This window comes from Pipra filicauda, unplaced genomic scaffold (assembly GCF_003945595.2).
Source record: "Pipra filicauda isolate LSUMZ 115617 unplaced genomic scaffold, ASM394559v2 scaffold577_size276649_pilon, whole genome shotgun sequence".
In the NCBI taxonomy this organism is placed as follows: domain Eukaryota; kingdom Metazoa; phylum Chordata; class Aves; order Passeriformes; family Pipridae; genus Pipra; species Pipra filicauda.
In genome coordinates this window covers 61,722-79,487 of record NW_024104728.1, presented here as the reverse complement: position 1 = coordinate 79,487, position 17,766 = coordinate 61,722, and the positions used below count along the sequence as shown (strand labels likewise).

Sequence of the window (17,766 nt, the reverse complement as noted above, 5' to 3'; positions counted from 1 at the left end):
TCTCTGCGCTCCCTGCAAGGAAATAACACACGTTTGAGGGGGAGAGGGGGGAGAGAGGAGGGGCAGAGGCTTTGCTTTAACTTGAAAATAAACAAGTTGCAGCACATGTGCACGCACACAAACACGGCACATCTGAAACCCATCATGTCCAATTTACAGGCTCACATTTCCTCCCCTGTGCAGCTCCCAGCCCCGGGGCCTGCCGAGCCCCCCGGCCGCGCTCGCTCACCATACTGAAGTCCAGCAGGTCACTGAGCTCTTTGTCTGTCCCAACTGCAGCCATTCTCTGCTGCTGCTGATTCATATTCCCACAGACTCAACAGTGGCAGTCCTGGAGAAAGCGAGGGGGAGGGGAGAGAGAGATTTTAATGACTAGAGCAAACTACCCACCCCACTGATGAATATTTTAAAAAGACAGAGCGAGGGGGGCGAGAAAAGAAGAACCCTCAGCATGTCCCCGGCGTCCAACCCTCCTCGGAGAGCACAGTCGGAGTCCTCACACAGCACCCAGCGGCAGGAACAAGCGCTCTATTGACCAGACACACTTGTATGTTAGTTTTTTGCTGCCAATTCCACTAGTTCGGGCCAATTCTGTTCCTGGCGTGTGGCGAATGAAGGGGGGGGGGGGTGTAGAATAAAAAGGAAAAAAAAAAAAAAAAATAGTCAACTCATTGATCAAAGGGTTCAGGCAAGTTATCACTCAGGCGCTTGTCTGGCTCGGCTCGCCCCCTCGCTGCCCCCCACGCTCGCTCCCCGCAGGAGGCTCTCTTGTCCTTGCCTAGTTTTGGTTAAAAAAAAAAAAAAAAAAAAAAAGTGAAGGGGGAAAAAAAAAAGCAAGCAAAAAAAAAAAACAAAAAAAAAAAAAAAAAAAAAAATCTGTGGTGTGACAGCTCTTTCCTCCGGGTCGCCGAGCACCTGCAGCTGCTGTTTCAGGGACTGTGTTTGGGGATGCCCAGCCGAGCTCTTCTGCGCTCAGTGAGAACTGAAAACTCTCCGCTCCCAAACGGGACGGGAAACCACAAAAAAAAAAATTTTTGTTTTCGGAGTGTTGTGGCAAAAGTAAAGCCCTCAGGGCACCTTGCGAGATAGGTAAATATTATTCTTCCTAATTTTACAGATTATTTTTTATTTCAAAAGGGAGATTGATCTTTTTGGCCAGCTCGCTGTAAAAGAAAAATATTTCTTTGGGAGGGAGGAAGAGAGGCCTGGGATGAGATAAAAGATTCCCTTCTTTTTTTTTTTGGCCCTTTTATTTTTTTTTTAAGAACTCATTCATGGTTACAAAGGGCAGCTGGCCAATAAATTTAACTCATTAATCATAAGGTAAAAAAACAAAACAAAACAAAACAAAAAAACTCTATGTGATCCAAAGCATTTGTAGGCTCAGCCACTACATTTCAACGAAGTTTTATAAAAAACACTGAAATCAGCCCAGCACGTGAAAACTCTTCACCACTATAAAAAAACATCCAGGGGATTTCTTTTTTCTCTTTTTATTTTCTTTGCAAAGCCCTTTTTTTAAAAGTGTCATCAGTGCAGCAGGTCACTGCTTTTAAAGCCACTTTGCCAACCTCATGCCCCGGTGCCTTGAGTGGGGCCAGGGGGAGATGAGACCCCGGAGAATCCGGGGAGCGGGGGCATCACTTTGCAGCCCCCCTCAAAGCACCCGGGGACAACTTGAACAATACCCAAAGTCAGGCCGGGCAGTTTATTTTAATTTATTCCCCACGCACACTTTCTAACCCCAAAGCAGCCCCGGGGGTACGGGGCCGGGGACCCGCCGCAGATGCCCCCGCGGTCCCTCCCCAGCCCGGACAAAGGCTCGGCTGCCCCGGGACAGGCGCGGGCCGGGCCGGGGGTCCCACGGTGGGTGAAGTCGGTCAGGGCCCCCCACCCGCACCCCCCGTGCCCGGGCAGGGAGCGGAGGAAGCAGGAGGGCGCAGCGGCCCCCACGAGCCCCCTCCCAGCCTCCAAGAGCCCGAAGCGGCCGCCCCCGCGGCGGGTCCTGCGGCTCGTGCAGCCTCCCGAGCCGGGCAGGGGCGCGGGGACCCCCGGGGGCGAGGGGGTTGCCGCGGGCTGAAGTTCGCGGCAGGACCGCGGACCGGCCCCCGCCCCCCCGCACGTCGGGGACCCGCGGACCCCCTTCCAGCCGCCCCGCACGGCCCCCCGGCCCGGCCCCGCCGCTGCCGCCCCCCCTTCCCCCGGCCCCGGCAAACTTTGCCGAGGGGACAATAGCGCCGAGCCCGTCCCGTCCCGCACGGACCGAGCGAGGCGGGGAGGGGGCGGCAGCGCCGGGACCCCCAGCGCCGGCAGCGCCGGGACGCGCACTCCGCGCAGCGCCGGGGGGCGGCGCGGCCGGCTTCGGTTACTATTTTACTATTCTATATAAATACATTTTTTTTTTTTATGTTCGAGTTTTTTGGTTTTTTTTTTTTTTACCTGTTCCAGGCCCGGCGCGCCCGGGGGCAGGGGAAGCGCATGAAGGGTCGCGGGGGTCGCGGCGGGGGCGGGGGCGGCCGCGGCGCCCAGGGCCGGGGGGCGGCGGCGGCGGCGCCTATTGTTCTCCGCCGCCGGCGGATACAATGTAGCGAGAAAAGCGGCGCGATCGCCCCGCACCGGGCGGCGCGTGCGCCCCGGGACCGCCCCGCGGCCCCGCCCCGCCAACCGGGCCCTAACGCCGCCGGGGCTGCCGCCGCCGCTCCGCCTCCCGCCGCTGTCCCGCCCGCCGGCCCCGCGGCCCCAGCATGGTCTCCCCCCGCGGCGGCGGCGGCGGACGCTCCCCCCTCGTCGTCGCCCCCCCGCCCGCCTCTGACGCCCCCCCCTCCCCTGCCCGGCCGAGTCGCGTCCTCACGCCCCGCCCCCCCCGCCGTATCCCTCCGCCGCCCGCACAGGCAGAGGAGAGCGGGGTGGTGTCCCTCGCCACGCACACCCCGCGGCACCGGCACGGGCGCCGCCGCAGCGGGACCGGCGGGATGGAGGCGCGGGGGTGCGGGGGGCGCGGCGGGACACCGCCAGGATGGGGGGACTATGTTTCCTAGCGGAGGGGGACGGGCGAACGGGTCAGCAGAACTGTGACGACACGGGGGGCTCCGCGCGATGGACTGATAAAGCAGCGGGGCGCCGCCCAATGGGAAGGCCGCGCACCTCTGAGTGGCAGGCGGCTCGGCCAATGATAGCGCGCTCTGCTCCCGGCCCCGCCCACCGAGCGCGGGGGCGGGGCGGGGGCAGCCGCTGGTTGTCGTCGCCGCCCGCAGCTCCCCCGCGCCGCCGGCACGGCCCCTGCGGGTCGGGTGGGCAGGGCCGGGGGGTCCCCCTGGGGTCCCGCGACGGGACCCCCGCCCGGCAGCAGCTGCTGCACAGCCCGCGGACCCCCGGGTGCCCCGCCGAGGGGCCGGGGGGGCTCGGGAGGTCTTGCGTGGCGGCCGCGGCCCGGCCCGGCCCGGCTGCCCCCTCGGGGGACCTTGGGCACCTTCGGCGGCGCTGGGGACGGCGGGTCCCCCCGGGGTGTGGGGCCGGGGCAGCCCCACTGTGGGATCTGGGGTCGCTCCGGAGCGCTGTGAGGCCTGGACGGGTCTGACCCGGCCTCGGGAAGGGCCTGCGATACAGCGGGGCTGGGGATGGAGAGTCCCTGCGTTACATCGTGGGGTCATCACAGAGCCCTTGGGTTGGGAGGGACCTTAAAGCCCATCTCATTCCACCCCCTGCCATGGGCAGGGACACCTTCCACTAGAACAGGTTGCTCCAAGCCCCATCCAACCTGCCCTTGGACACTTCCAGGGATGGGGCAGCCACAGCTGCTCTGGGCAACCTGTGCCAGGGCCTCCTCACCCTCACAGGGAAGAATTGCTTCCCAATATCCCATCTAACCCTACCCTCTGGGAGTGGAAAGCCATTCCCCTTGTCCTGTCCCTCCATCCCTTGTCCCCGGTCCCTCTCCAGCTCTCCTGGAGCCCCTTTAGGCCCTGCAAGGGGCTCTCAGATCTTTCTGGATCCTTCTCTTCTCCAGGTGAACCCCCCCAGCTCTCCCAGCCTGGCTCCAGAGCAGAGGGGCTCCAGCCCTTGGAGCATCCCTGTTGCTTCCTCTGGACTCTCCAGCAGCTCCACATCCCTGTGCTGTTGTTCCCCAGGGCTGGAGGCAGCTCTGCAGGGGGGTCTCACCCAGTGGACAGAGGGTCGGAATCCCCCCCTTCCCTGCTGCCCACGCTGTGGGATTAGCCCAGGGCACACAGCCAGGGCATGTCCATGTTCAGGTTTTCATCCACCAACACCCTCAAGTCCTTCTTCCCAGTGCCGCTCTCCACCCATTCTCTATCCAGCCTGTGTTGTGATTGGGATTGCCCCGACCCACGTGCAGGATCTTACACTTGGCCTCATTGAACTTCCTGAGGGTCTCACAGTCCCAGCTCTCCAGCCCATCTGGGTCCCTGTGGATGCAAACCCTTCCCTCTGGCACAGCAACACCACACAGCTCTGTGTCACCAGCACCTTGCTGTGTGTGCAGTGATCCCACTGCCCGTATCACTGCCAGACCTTCCCCCCCCTTCCCTGCCCAGTTTGCCGTTGCAGCCGGTGCCGGCACTCCGGAGCAGTTGGCAGGTGCTTTGGATCAAAGGTGCCGACGTGGAGCGTGTGTTGGATGTGGAACGTCTGCCTGGCTCACGGGGGTGAGGGAGCCTGGTGCTCGCTTGGCAGGATCGTTCCCTGGTGCCCCGGGAGCTGCTTCCCCCTCCCGTTTACCCAGCAGGTTTCTAACATTCCAGCTGGGGAGCAGGAGCCCGGGCTGGGGAGCCAGGGGTCCCCTCAGCCCCCGGGGAAGAGATGGTGCTTTGCCCCCACTACAGTTGGTTCAGGAGCAGGAGCAGAGGCAGGAGCACGTGGCTGCTGCAGGTGTGGGCAGGGGTTCACCTCATCTCCCTGAATCCACCCTGGGTCCCGAAGGAAGAGTCACAGAGGAGCTGGGCTGCTCTGCCTGGCCAAGGCCTGGTGCTCCTGCCCTGCCTGGGCAGCTCCAAAGCTGTTGGTAGCAAAGCTGTTTGCTTTTCCCTGTGCTGACCCCTCTGCAGCCGGGCCCGGGACCAGCTGTCACCTGCACCTTCTTTGGGCCATTTGGCTTTTATTTGTTTTTTTTTCAAGTGGAAAGAACTGCCTGCATTTAAACGGGGTCAGTGACCAAAGTCATCTCCTGTCATTGGGGATGGACATCCCGGGGGTGAGGATGGCCCCCACCCCAGTTCGGCGAGGATGGGGCTGTGGGCTGGCAGCAAGGTGCCGATCCAGGGCACGTGGAATCACAGAATCATGGAATGATTTGGGCTAGAAGACACCTTGAAGCCCATCTTGTTTCAACTCCCTGCCATGGGTGGGGACACCTTCCACTAGCCCAGGTGGCTCCAAGCCCCCTCCAACCTGGCCTTGGACACTTCCAGGGATGGGGCAGCCACAGCTTCTCTATGCAGCCTGTGCCAGGGCCTCCCCACCCTCACAGTGGTGATATCCCATCTATCCCTGCCCTCTGGCAGTGGGAAGCCATTCCCCTTGTCCTGTCCCTCCATCCCTTGTCCAAAGTCCCTCTCCATCTTTCCTGTAGGTTCCCTTCAGGCACATGCAGTAGGACCTGCCAGTCACCACACTCACACACAGGCATCTGCAGCCCCCCAGGAGGAGCACATTCCTGTGGGAGGTGGGATCCAGCTGCTCAGGGCACATCCCACAAGGATTCCACCCATGGCATGGCAGGATGGGCATCACCGTTGGCCTTGGCACTTCCCCACAGGCAGCCAGCCCTGACCAGAGCCCGGCCAGGGGAAGGGCAGCCTGGGCTTGGGAAGGAAAGGAGTGCAGGGCACAGATGGGGTGGCCACTGGGTGTTGCTGGGTTTGGGAATCAGCACAAGGCTGAGCCCTGGCTCACGGGACAACAGCAATGCCACCCCCCTGCCTGTGCCATGAACTGCCCCTGCTCCCGAGGAGGGGGAGCTTTGCCTCATCGCTGCCACTCGGTAGAAAGAAGCCATTCCCCCTTTTCTGCTGCCCTTTCTCTCTGCCAATGGCCCCTGGGACTGGTGTCACCCCACAGCACCCCAAGCCCGGCTGTTCCCTTGCACTGCGAGGCCTCCCAGCAGCACCTCCCCTCTCCCTGTGCTCCCCCTCTGCCCTCCCATCCTGGGCATGACAGGGAGAAGACGAAACATTTCCCTAACACAATTATATTCTAATTTTGCGTGTGTGGCCATAATTTCCCTGTCAACAATTGTAATTAGGCCTCAGAGCCTCACTCTCCTGCTGCTGGTGGCTGGGCAGAGCCAAGCCATGGAGAGCTGGGATGGGCAGGAGCTGGCGAGAGCCTCGCTGGTGTTCCCTGGGCATCCATGCCTGGGACAGTGTGGGATGAAAGCAATGGGGAGATCTTCCTGCTCTGAGCTGTTTTGGTCGCTTTGCCTATGCTGAAAGTAGAATTTGCATTTCACAGAATCCAACAGAATAGTTGGGGTTGGAAGGGACCTCTGGAGACTGTCCAGATTCAACCCCCCTGCCAAGGCAGGGTCACCTGAAGCAGCTGACACAGGAATGCATCCAGGTTTGGAATGTCTCCCTCTCTAGGAGCCTCTCTATGCAACAGTTCCAGTGCTCTGACACCCTCCATGGAAAGAAATTCTTCCTCGTGTTGAGGTGGAACTTGCATTTTAGTTTATGGACATTGATCCTCATCCTGTCTCTGGGCATCACTGGAAAGGGTCTGGCACCATCCTCTGACACCTCTTGGAAATATTTGTATGGATTGATGAGATCCCCTCTCAGTCTTCTCCTCTCCAGACTGACCAGGCCCAGCTCCCTCAGTCTTTCCTCATAAGGGAGGTGCTCCAGACCCTTCACCCTCTTTGTGGCTCTGCTGGACCCTCTCCAGCAGCTCCTTGTCTTTCTTGAACTGTGGGGCCCAGACACAGCTGTCCAGATGTGCCTCCCCAGGGCTGAGCAGAGGGGCAGGATCCCCTCCCTGACCTGGACACGCTCTTCCCGATGCACTCTGGGAATCCCATTGGCCTCCTGGCCCCAGGACACACGGCTGGCTTGTGGTCAGCTTGTCACCCATCAAGACTCAAGGTCCTTCTCTGCAGAGCTGCTCTCTAGTCACCCCCAACCTGTGCTGGGGGTCATCCTTTCCCCCCAGGAGCAGGACCCTACACTTACCTTTGCTGAACTTCATTAAGTTTATCTCTGCCCAACTCTCCATCCTGTAATTAATTAGCCAATAATTAATAATAATGGCTCCTCCCTGGTGGCAGCATGGTGGCAAGAAGCATTTCCCCAGGCCTGCTTGTGGGGAACCGGGAGGGCTTAAAACTCCTCTGACATCGTGGGGGTTTTTTTTGGAGCTGAGAAGTTCCCCCTTCCAGTTCATGGTGTGGCCCCTTAAATTTCCTATTTAGAGCTATTTTGGTAGGGCAGGAGGAAGCAGAAGGGGTGGGAGGGTACACAAAGGGGGGCCACAGGGGTGCTGTGCAGACACATCCACCCAGGACACCAGAGGGGCTCTGGTGACATTCCTCACCTGGAGCCTGCAGGTTCAGGAGCAACCTCAGCATCCCCTGAGCACGTGCTGATGTGAGGCATAAAACACAGCAGCACTGTGTGGGCAACACAGAAACGTAGAATCTTGGAATCTCCTGAGTGGGAAGGGACCCACAAGGACCATCGAAGTCCAGCTCCTGGCCCTGCAGAGGACAGCCCCAAGAATCAGCAAGATTCTCCCAAGAGCCCAAGAACATCTCAAGTTCTTCTTGTTCCCATCCCCTGAACCCTTGGATAGCAGTTTTCCTCATCTTCACAACTGGTCGTGCTAATAACACACAGCCAATAAATCAGGAAATGGAGCTGAGGTTGTGTCCGAGTCCTGTAACACCAAGAGCTGTGGCTTAAATAAAACACAGTTTCACGGGGACTCTTGCAAAGATGATTCCAGGGCAGAAAACTCTGTTGGAGGCTCCAAGGGCAGCACTGGCTGAAGGAGGGGATGGAGACCTTCCCTGTGGGCAGGTTTTCCTGCAGGACTCAGCTCAGAGCAGCTGTGGCTGCCCCATCCCTGCAAGTGTCCAAGACCAGGTTGGACGGGGCTTGGATCAACCTGGGCTAGTGGAAGGTGTTTCTGCCCGTGGCAGGGGTGGCACTGGATGGGATTTAAGGTCCCTTCCAACCCACACCAGTCTGGGATCCTGTGACTCAGCTCCTGGCCCACTGGAAGAGCCCTCCATGCAACGTTCCCCCTTTGGAAGCCGGTGGTGAGCCCGGCAGCGCTGGTGTGTCCAGAGCAGCCCAGCTGCTCTCCAGGCATCCAGGGTGGATCTCCAGCTCTACCCACGCTGGGTTTGCCATCATCCCACCAAATCCCATGGAAGTGGAAAGAGCCTGTGGGGGCTGTGGCAGTGGTGTGTGAGCCCACACAGCCCCCCCAGGCAGGGGAACCTGAACAAGCCCTTTGTCAGAACCTCCTGGCAGAGCCTGCCTGGCCCAGGGGGGCTGCCCCGTGCCACGGCCCCACTCCCAGAGCCAAGGACCAGCTGAGGTCACCAAGGAGGTGACACCTTTGGTGTCTTCAGGGAAGTGGCTTCTAGTGCAGAAGGAAAGGCTGAGACCTGAAGCGGGACAGATGGAGGGATGGAGGGATGGATGGAAAGATGGATGGAGGGAGGGATGGACGGATGGATGGATGGATGGAAAGATGGATGGATGGATGGATGGATGGATGGATGGATGGAAAGATGGATGGAAAGATGGATGGATGGATGGATGGACGGATGGATGGACGGATGGATGGAGGGGTGGAGGGATGGACAGAAAGATGGATGGATGGATGGATGGATGGATGGATGGATGGATGGATGGACGGATGGATGGAGGGGTGGAGGGATGGAGGGATGGACAGATAAAGGGGTGGATGGATAGACAGAAAGATGGATGGATGCATGGAGGGAGGGAGGGAGGGAGGGAGGAAGGGAGGGATGGATGGATGGATGGGAGACTTGCTCAAAGGCAGCTTTGGGGCAGGTTGTTCTGCCTCTGAGCTCCCTCCCTGGCCTGTCACTGTCCCCGTGGCACCTTCCAGTGGTCAGTGGAGTCCAGGAAAACTTCCTGAAGTTCTTGGCCAGGAGAGCTTGGGAGTGCTGGGCTGGTCCAGCCTGTGGGCTGTGAAACTGTCTGGGAAAGGCTCTGGCCCCAATGGGGGCTGCAAGACACTGGTCAGAGCTTCCCAACCCCTTCTTAAAAACCTGAAAATGAGTGAAATTTCAGGTCAGTGCTGGGCAACGACACAGACTTTAAAAAAAATTACATATGCACTGGAGAAAGTCCCCATTTCCCTGGAATTTCCTTTGAGCACGGCTGATTTTCTACCCTGGCACTGCTCACTGGGACCTGCTCCTGTTTGGGAATCAGACCCTTGCCTTGTGTGTTAATGGACCCTGTGACAGCCACCCACACCAGCAGGGACCTGCTGTCCAGTGCAGGGGGGATGGATGGGCCAGGACCACCCAGAGGTGGCTGCAGTAAGTCCCTGGGCAAAGCCCCCCTGCCCCCAAACACCGGGGCAGCCCAAGTGGGTCCCCTCGTCATGGGGGACAGTGAGGGGCATGACCAGGAGGGCACCTCCCACCCAGGACCGAGCCCTGGGGGCACCATCCTGCCGCCGGGCTCCCCTTCCAGGCAGTTCCAGGGGGGTAAAACAACCCGGGAGGTGCCGAGCATCGCTCAGCGCTGATGCCCCTCCCCGGAGCCACCGAGCCGCGGGCCAGCGTGGGGCCGGCTCGGGCCACCTCGCCGGGAGCGGCGGGACGAGGGGCCGGTGGGAGCTCGGGGCTCCTCGCTGGATCCCGAGGACTTTAAGGAGCAACTTTGAGTTCATATTTGCATTTAGTCACAGTGTGAGTCAGACATTCCAGCCCCGGCTGCCGAAATGCCTCAGCTCTGACTTCTGATTTCCCACTGCAACCTTGGTTGGGTTTTTTTTGTTGTTGTTGTTTTGTTTTCTTTGTTGGGTTTTTTTTTTCTTTTCTCCCCCCCCTTCCCTTTCTCTTCTCTACCTTCCCTTTCTCTGTCCTTTCTGGCCAGTCCTGTTCCAGAGGCAGGTCGGGCTCCCGTGGCAGCAGAGTTGACACGGGGCACAGGGCAGAGAGGATGGGGCAGAGGGAGGGGCACGGGCATCCCGGAGAGATGATTTTTCCCTGCAGCAGTGTGAGGCCAAGGAGGAGTTCAACCCTGCCAGGTGGAGGGGGTTGAGCCAGGGAGCCCCCACACCCCTCCAGCAATGATGGGGGGACACGGGGGTGGCAGGAGCCCTGCTGAAGCCGCCGGCAGCTTTTGGCTACCCTGGCAATCACAATGAGGTCCCAGGGCAGGGCAAAACTGGGGGTAAGAAGGGGGACAATTTGGCAAACTCCAAGGAAAAGCCCACCAGACCCTCCCCTCTGCTGCAGGGTACGTGTCAGGCTTGCACAGGTTTATTTTCCCTCAGCAAAGCGCCAGGTCTTGATTTTTAAAGTTTTTAATTAAAAAAGAACCTGGAGCTCAGTGGGCTCGGAGCAGGGAGCTGCCTCCCCCCTGTGCCCCCACACTGCCCCTTGCTGTCCCCCTGCACCCAGGGCTGGGTCCTGGGGGGGACTTGGGGTGCCCAGCCCAGACCTGGGGGCTGCTCTGGGGGCTGGGGGAAGGAGCTGTGCCGAGGGCTTGGACAGAAAGGCAGTTTTGTTTTTGGTTTCCTGGATGATGCATTCCACATGGCGTTGCATCACGCACAGCTGTTACATCACTTTAGCCAGGAAATTTAAAACAAGTGGCCTGGGCTGGAAATGGGGGTTTAATTATTATTTATGGATAACAACAACAACAGGGAGAGAGAAGAAAGGCCTCAAAACTCTTTTTTTTTTTCTCTCTCTCTCTCTCTTTAAAACCCGCCCATCTCTCACATTACAGCGACTTTGTCCCCAGCTCCCTCCCAGACTGCAGTGGGCAGGGCTGAGCTTTGGGCTTGGCTTGGCCAGTGGTTACAGCCCCTTTGGCCACATTGTCCCCCTCCCAGGGTTCCCCCTCCTTCCTGGCCACCACAGCAGAGCTGGGGCACCCTCCAGCTCTTGGCACCCCCTGACACCTCCTCCACCAAAGGGTGAGCACGTGCCACTGGCAGCTCCCTGGAGGCATCCTTGGCCTCACTCACCACCCTCCCTTCAGGTGCCATTTGTCACCAGCGATGCCCCCAGTGGCCCCTGCCACTGCTCTGTCTCTGCCGGCTGGGCTGTGACAGTCACTAACCCCTGCAGGACACTCTGCAGTCCCACAGTAGGTCCCAGCTCACCCCACAGGGTCCTCCCCCAGCACATCGTGGCAGGGGCAGTTCCCATTCTCCAACCTGCTTTGCTCCTTTTCTTCCAGCTGTGGGGACAGAAGTGATACCGAGAGAGCATCGTCATCGTCACTGCCCTCCCTCCCACGGGGCACCGGGACCCTCTTCTTCCTCTCTTCCTTCAGCCTCTCCTTAGGGCACAGTGTGGAGCAGCGACATCAGCGGCTCTGACCTCGTACTGCCACCTCCCCGGGGGTCCCTGTCACCCCTGACACCCCCCTGCACCGGGCTCAGCTCCTGCCTGGCCGTGGCTGATGGGTGCACGGGGCCAGGGGTGTGTGTTGGGGTCATGTGTGTCCCCAAGGACCCGTGGGCGGGCAGTGAACCCCCCCCCCCTCCCCTGCTCCTCCAGACCCTGCTCAGGGGGTCTGTGCAGCCCCCGGGCCCGTTTGCAGTTGGGGACACCGAGGCACAGGGAAGGGCAGCAGCAGCTTTTCTGCCAGAGCACAAACCTCACTGGGGTGGGGTGGCCGTGGCGCGTCTTCACAGGCACCTGCCAGGCAGGGCCACGTCCCAGTGGGATGGAGGGGCACTGGGAGGGGCACTGGGGGCGATGGGAACGGCTCCCCCCTCTCTCGGGACCCTCGGGAGCGATCCAGCCCCGCGGAGCAGCGCGGCCCCCGCCCCCAGCTCCCCCCGCCCCCAGGGAAACTTCTCGACCTTCCCACGTGGAAAACCTTCGGGGCGGCTCGTCGGGAAGTTCCGCGGGGAATTCTGTGTGCAAACCCGTCGGTTTTTTGGGCAAGGCCTTGAAAAAACGCGGAGGACGCTCCGTCGGACCGGCGATGCGGCGCCTCGGGGGGGGGACAAAACCCCTTCCACGGCCACCCCCGCGGCCACCACGGTGCTGCTGCCCCTCCTCACGCCCCGAGTGATCCAGCCCTTCGTCCGCAGGCTGCTGGGTGCTGCTGGGACCCCCGGGAAACACCCTCAGCCCTGTGGGGCTCTCCCGTGGCTCAGGAGAAAGGGGTCCCCAAATTGTCACGTTCTGGTTGTACAGAAATCCCACCCTTGGGCGTCCCAGGTGGGAACCGGGTCCTTCTGCTCCACATCCCCGGGACAGTGGGATATCGTCCCCGCGGCACAGCTGAGCCTAGGGATGCCGTGTCTGCCCCGGGGGGGGTGAAATCCTGCCCGTGGGGGGGTTGAAAAACTGTCTTAAAATCGACAAAACCCGAGCTGGGGTCAGGAGAGTGCGCTGGGAATGGTGTGGTGGAGGAGGCAGAGCGGCATCCCCGGCCCCAGGTGGGGTCCCCCCCCTTCCCCGCTGCAGCCGCGGCCCCAAAATAGCATCCGCCTACGAACAGGAAACCCTCGGTACTGTTCGTGTTCGCCGGGGGCGGGGGCCCGGGGAATCTCCTCTGAATGGAAAGAAAAGGCGCCCTCGCCCCCAGAAACCATCTTAGCACCTCCTCTGGGGCGTGGGGGGGATCTCCCGGGGTACCCCGGGGACCGTCATCCCCCACCAGCGAGTGGGGGTGAAGATGCTGCTGCCCGGGACGGCTCGTGGGGGGGAGAAGGTTAAAAGGGGGGTGGGAGAACCTCCTGAAGGGAGCCTGGGTCCTGGGCAGGGGCACAGGCAGGAGGCTCTGGGGAAGGGGGATGGGGGCAGGAGGAAGAGTGAGAAGGAAAGGGAGAGGGAAACAGAGGAAATGAGGTCGTTGTCGTAGGAGTTAGACATGGAGCAGGGGACTGGGATGGGAGCCTTGTCCAGGATGTCAAGTGAGGCGTCTGGCACCTTCACAGGTGAAAACAGCAGCACCTGAGGGCAGCTGTCAAACCTGAGGTGAATATTCCCTGTGGCCAAGGAAGGGGACAGCACCCAGGACTGCCAATCCACCCCCAGCCAGCTGGAAGAGGCCCAAAGCAGGGCTGGGTGACCCCAGTGAGGAAGGACAGGAGGAGGCAGCAGGTTTTTGCCTGGCTTAGCTGGAGGTTTGGGTGCCTTTGGGGTGTGAATGTGCTGCTCTTGGGGCGCCTTTCCCGATTCCTCAAGCTCCACAGCTCCATCACTCCATCCTCACAGTGGGGGGGGTCAGGAAGGTTGAGGCAGCAAACACCCCCTGAGGGGGAGCTGGTCTGAGCTCTGGGACACCGGGACCACTGTGGCCTTTGAACCTTTGCTGCACAGGGGAAGGAGAGGACACGGAGATGCCTCCTTGGGCCCTGATGGGGGATTTCCCTTCCCTACCCAGATTTCTTCCCTTAGTGGCTTTCATGACATGCTGTCGAGTTTCAGCATCACTCGAGGAGTGATAGAAACCACACAGTGAGGTGAGTCCCTGCTCCAAGCTCCATCCCCAGTCCATGGAGCAGGGCAATGGGAAGGGCTGGCCAGATCCTGGTGATGGGATCCAGGGCAGGAGAGGGCTCAAGCCTCCTCACCAGCAAAGAGGAGCCTGATTTTCCATCTCAGCCCCGTTTTCCATCCTCCTTTCTCACGGTCTCAGCCCGGGCATGGTTTGGGCACCACCTGCCCCCACCTACCTTCTCACTGCTGGATCCAGCCCTGCTGGCACTGGGAACATCCAGTCTGGCTCTTCCACACTGCACCGTGTCCTCATCCCACTGTGACATGGATGGAATAACAGAATCACAGGATACCCTAGGAAGGGACCCACAGGGATCATCCAGTCCAACTCCTGCCCTGCCCAGGACACCCCAACAATCCCACCCTGTCCCTCACAGCGTTGTCCAAACGCTCCTGGAGCTCTGGCAGCCTTGGGGCCGTGCCCACTGCCCTGGGGAGCCTGGGCAGTGCCCCAGCACCCTGTGGGGGAAGAACCTTCAGTGCTGAAACCTCCCCCAGAGTGACCCCTGAGTGACCTGAATCGAAAGCTCAGCTCCCCAGCAAGGGGCTGAGGTCTGGGTGTGCTTCTCCTGGATGCACAGCCCCACATCCCCTTAGCCCGGGGGGTCCTGGGGGCTGGAGCAACAAGACCCCCCCACATCCAGCCTCTGTCCCGGGAAGGGCCGGGCACGGGGGTGCCATGGGTCTGCCAGCTCTTGCCCATCCTTTGCCGCGGCTGCAGGTGCGTCCCTGCCGTGTCCTCCCACCCGGTCTGGCCGCGGCATCGCTGCTCTTTCGCTTCCCCGCGCTGAGAGGGTGCGGGGAGGGGGAACCGACCGCGCCAACCCCGGCGAAATCAGACACCGGCAACCCCGGGGCTCGCTCACTGCGGGGGGAGGAAGGAGAGCCAGGAACTCCTGCGAGGGCTGAACTGCTGCTGGGGGACCTGGAGGGGCTGGGCTGGGGACGCAGCGAAGGGCAGCTGAGGGCAGCAGAGCATCCTCCCCACGCCGTGCCCCGTGAGGCAGGGCACGAACCTGCTGCTGGGGGGTGGCAGAGGGCAATGGGGGAGAGCCCAAAATTCCTGCGGGCTGGCCGTGGGTGTCTGTTCCACGGCTGGAGCTGTCAGGCCCCTCCCCGGCAGTTTGCAGGGTGCTGCCCCTCCCCTGCATCCAGGGGTTTGGGGGACAGGGGGTCACAGAGGGGAGAGGGGATGAAATCCAGAGGTGGGTTAAGGGATGCTGGAGGGAGAGGAGGAGGCTGAAGAGATGCTCACCCCTGGGCACGTGAAAGGACGTGGCAGCAAAGCCCAATTCCCCCTTGCTGTGGCCACGTGTGGCCAGTGGGGGGGTCGGGAGGGGACACGGGCACCCCAGGGCTGGGTTTGGGGCTGTGCCCAAGTGACAGGGGATGGTCAGGATAGAGCAGGGTGACTCTGGCTGTGGCCTGGGGGGTTCCCAGCAGCTCTGCCAAGGGCTGGGGACACCTGATGACCCCCATTGCACCGTGACCCTCCCCCTGTGTCCCCACAGGGCCCTGCCACCCCCCGCCCCGGCAGTGGGGAGCCCTGAGCTGCAGGGAGGGGAGGTGGGCTGGGGGGGAGGGTGCAGGAAGCCAGATTAACGGCAGCCAGTCGTGAAATGTAGGGCAGACCCATCTGTCAGGCGTCTCCCGTTCGAATCCGCCTGCGATGCCTCCCCCACCCCCTGCAGCCCCTCCCCACCCTGCTCCTGCAAACCCGCACCCGGGGGGGCCGTGGGGACCATCCTCCGGGGGGGGGGGGAGGAGGCCTCGGGGTGCCAAAGGGGCTTTTACCCCTTTTTAAGCCCTGGATGTTCCTCTTGTTCCCACAGGCAGCCCCCAGCCTGGGCTCCCAGGTCTGCTCCAGCCAGTTTTTGGACACCCAGGAGCTTTCTCCTCTTTTGAGGTCTCTGGAAAGCTCCAGGTCAAGGAGTCAGGGGGGGTTCATGATAGTTTTGTTTAAAAGCAGGAGCTTAAGGGAGAAAAAAGTGCATTTGTAGAGGGGAGAGGAAAGAGCCCTGACACCACAGTTCCTCGACACCCCAGCTTTGGAAGCTGCTTCCAAAGTTTTCAATGACTGGACCACACTGGAGCCCCCAGGGAGGTGCCAGGGAGGGGGAGCAGGGTGCCAGCTCTGCCAGCCCCTGGAGGTGCCACTGGCTGGAGCTGGAGGGGCTGGGACAGGCTGGGAGCTGCAGGATGGTGTCCTGGCAGCCAAACCCACACCAGCCCCGTGGTTACACTGAGAGGGGAAGCCCCCAACCCCTCCAACTGTGAAACACAAAACCCCTGCCTGCCCAAGAGGATGCCACTCTCCCACAGAGCATCTCACCCAGATTTCGAGCAAAATTAGGCAAAAAGTGACTTGGAAGCCCCTGGCCCTGCCCTGCCATCAGCTCTGCTCGACCCTTGGCGCTGTGGGATAAGGAGGGGTTTTATCACACTGGGCAGGAGATGGGGGGAAGGACACAAATCTGCCTGAAATGAAAATACACACCTGGATGTGGCCCAGAGTTACACAGAGCACCCAGAGAAGCTGTGGCTGCCCCAGCCCTGGAAGTGTCCAAGGCCAGGTTGGACAGGGCTTGGAGCAACCTGGAATAGTGGAAGGTGTCCCTGCCCATGGCAGGGGATGGAACTGGATGGACTTTAAGGTCCTTCCAACCCAAACCAGTGTGGGATTCTGTGTGTGTGTAACCTGGGGCTGTGGGGACACGTTCAACCCATCTGGGTTTGCAATGACCTCAGTTTACCTTGGCAGCCTCAGACACCTTATCTTATCTCTGCATCGGGCTGTGCTCGAAGAGAAACCAGTGCCAAGTGCCTCGGCTTCCCCTGCTCCTGCCTGCCAGGGCACCCACATCACCCCTGCCAGGGCACCCACATCTCCAGGCACAGCCCTGCTCACCCACCATCAGGGTGGGGGACACCCAGGGGAGCAGCTGCCCCACACATGGCACTTGGAGCTGGCACTGCAGCTTTCCCCTGGGTTAGCTCGGGGCAGCAGGGAGTGCTCCCATGCCCACATCCGTCCCCCAGCATCCCAGGAAAGGGAGGATGGAATGCCTGGCATCACCCTTGTCTCTATTTTCATCCATTTCTCTGGATTTTTGGCCGTGCTGGAGGACTGGAGGTGCCCAGACCCTGCAGAGCTTGGTGTTTATCCCTAATCCTGCCTCTGCAAGCGCTTCCAGAATAAAGCACTGATGGAAAAGGCTTCACCTGCTCCGACCTGCTGCTGGGCAGGATGTCCCCCTGACTTACAGCCTGCTGTTTTCCTGGCCTGGTGGTTTATAAACCCAAATACTGGCAATTTTTTTCCCCAAACGGGGGAAGGAGACAGGGATGGGGAGCTCAGGAAAGGATCTGTGAGCTCTTTGCCCCACCACGAGCTGTGCAAGGAGGATGAGAGAATCGCTGGGTTTGAGAGTTGCCATTTTTTGGGTGCAGCCCGAGCTGGGCAGGGGGACCTGCACCCCCCCAGCCCTGCCTGCTCTGCCTCTGCGGTTGCCCTGCCCGCTCCAGGGCCCCCCGGGGCAGGGTGACAGCGAGATGCAGAAAGCAGGATGTCACCTCAAACCTCAAGAGGAGCTGCCGCCGAGGGGGAGGGGGCTGGGATGCGCGGGGGGGGGGGCGGTTTGCAAGGCACTGTGTGTAAACACGGGTGCTCCTCTCCCAGCTGTCCCCTACCCCAGCCCTGCTGAGCACCTCTCGTGTCCTCCCGGGCACAGGGAATGGCCCCGAGAGCCCCCCGGGGTGGGGACGCGACCCTTTGCAGGGCTGTGCTGGGTCCGTGACTGAAGGAGATGCCCCGATGCCCTCAGGGGTCCTTCCCAGGTGGTGGCACAAGGGTGTCCCCCTTCTCTGGGGTCAGCACAGCACCCCAGCACCTCGATCCCTTCCTCTGCTTGGGGACGGATTTGGTGGCTCTGGGACAGTGGCTGGGGACACAGCCATGGCCCCCTGAGCTCATGGGGTAGGAGGGGGTCTGACCTTAGGTCTGGGTGGGTAAATTGGGGGGTTTGCCCTCAGCCTGCTCTGCTTCTGGACTCCTCAAGAGCCAGTTT

The 17,766-nt window shown here is 60.9% G+C and overlaps 1 protein-coding gene across 13 annotated transcripts in view; it reads right to left on the bottom strand.

The window, feature by feature from the left end:
* The window catches only part of TCF3 (transcription factor 3), an 85,486-nt gene extending 82,862 nt beyond the window's left edge, over positions 1-2,624 (bottom strand). For 11 of the 13 annotated variants that reach the window (XM_039387566.1, XM_039387568.1, XM_039387571.1 and 8 more), the window contains exons 1-2: positions 2,440-2,624; positions 230-331 (exon numbers count right to left, since the gene is read on the bottom strand). In XM_039387566.1, coding sequence (XP_039243500.1) covers positions 230-304 — 75 coding nt within the window. In that variant the 5' untranslated portion in view covers positions 305-331; positions 2,440-2,624. The remainder of the gene's footprint in view (positions 1-229; positions 332-2,439) is intronic. The other 2 variants (XM_039387572.1, XM_039387576.1) reach the window with 1 other exon arrangement.
* Positions 2,625-17,766: the final 15,142 nt, after the last annotated feature.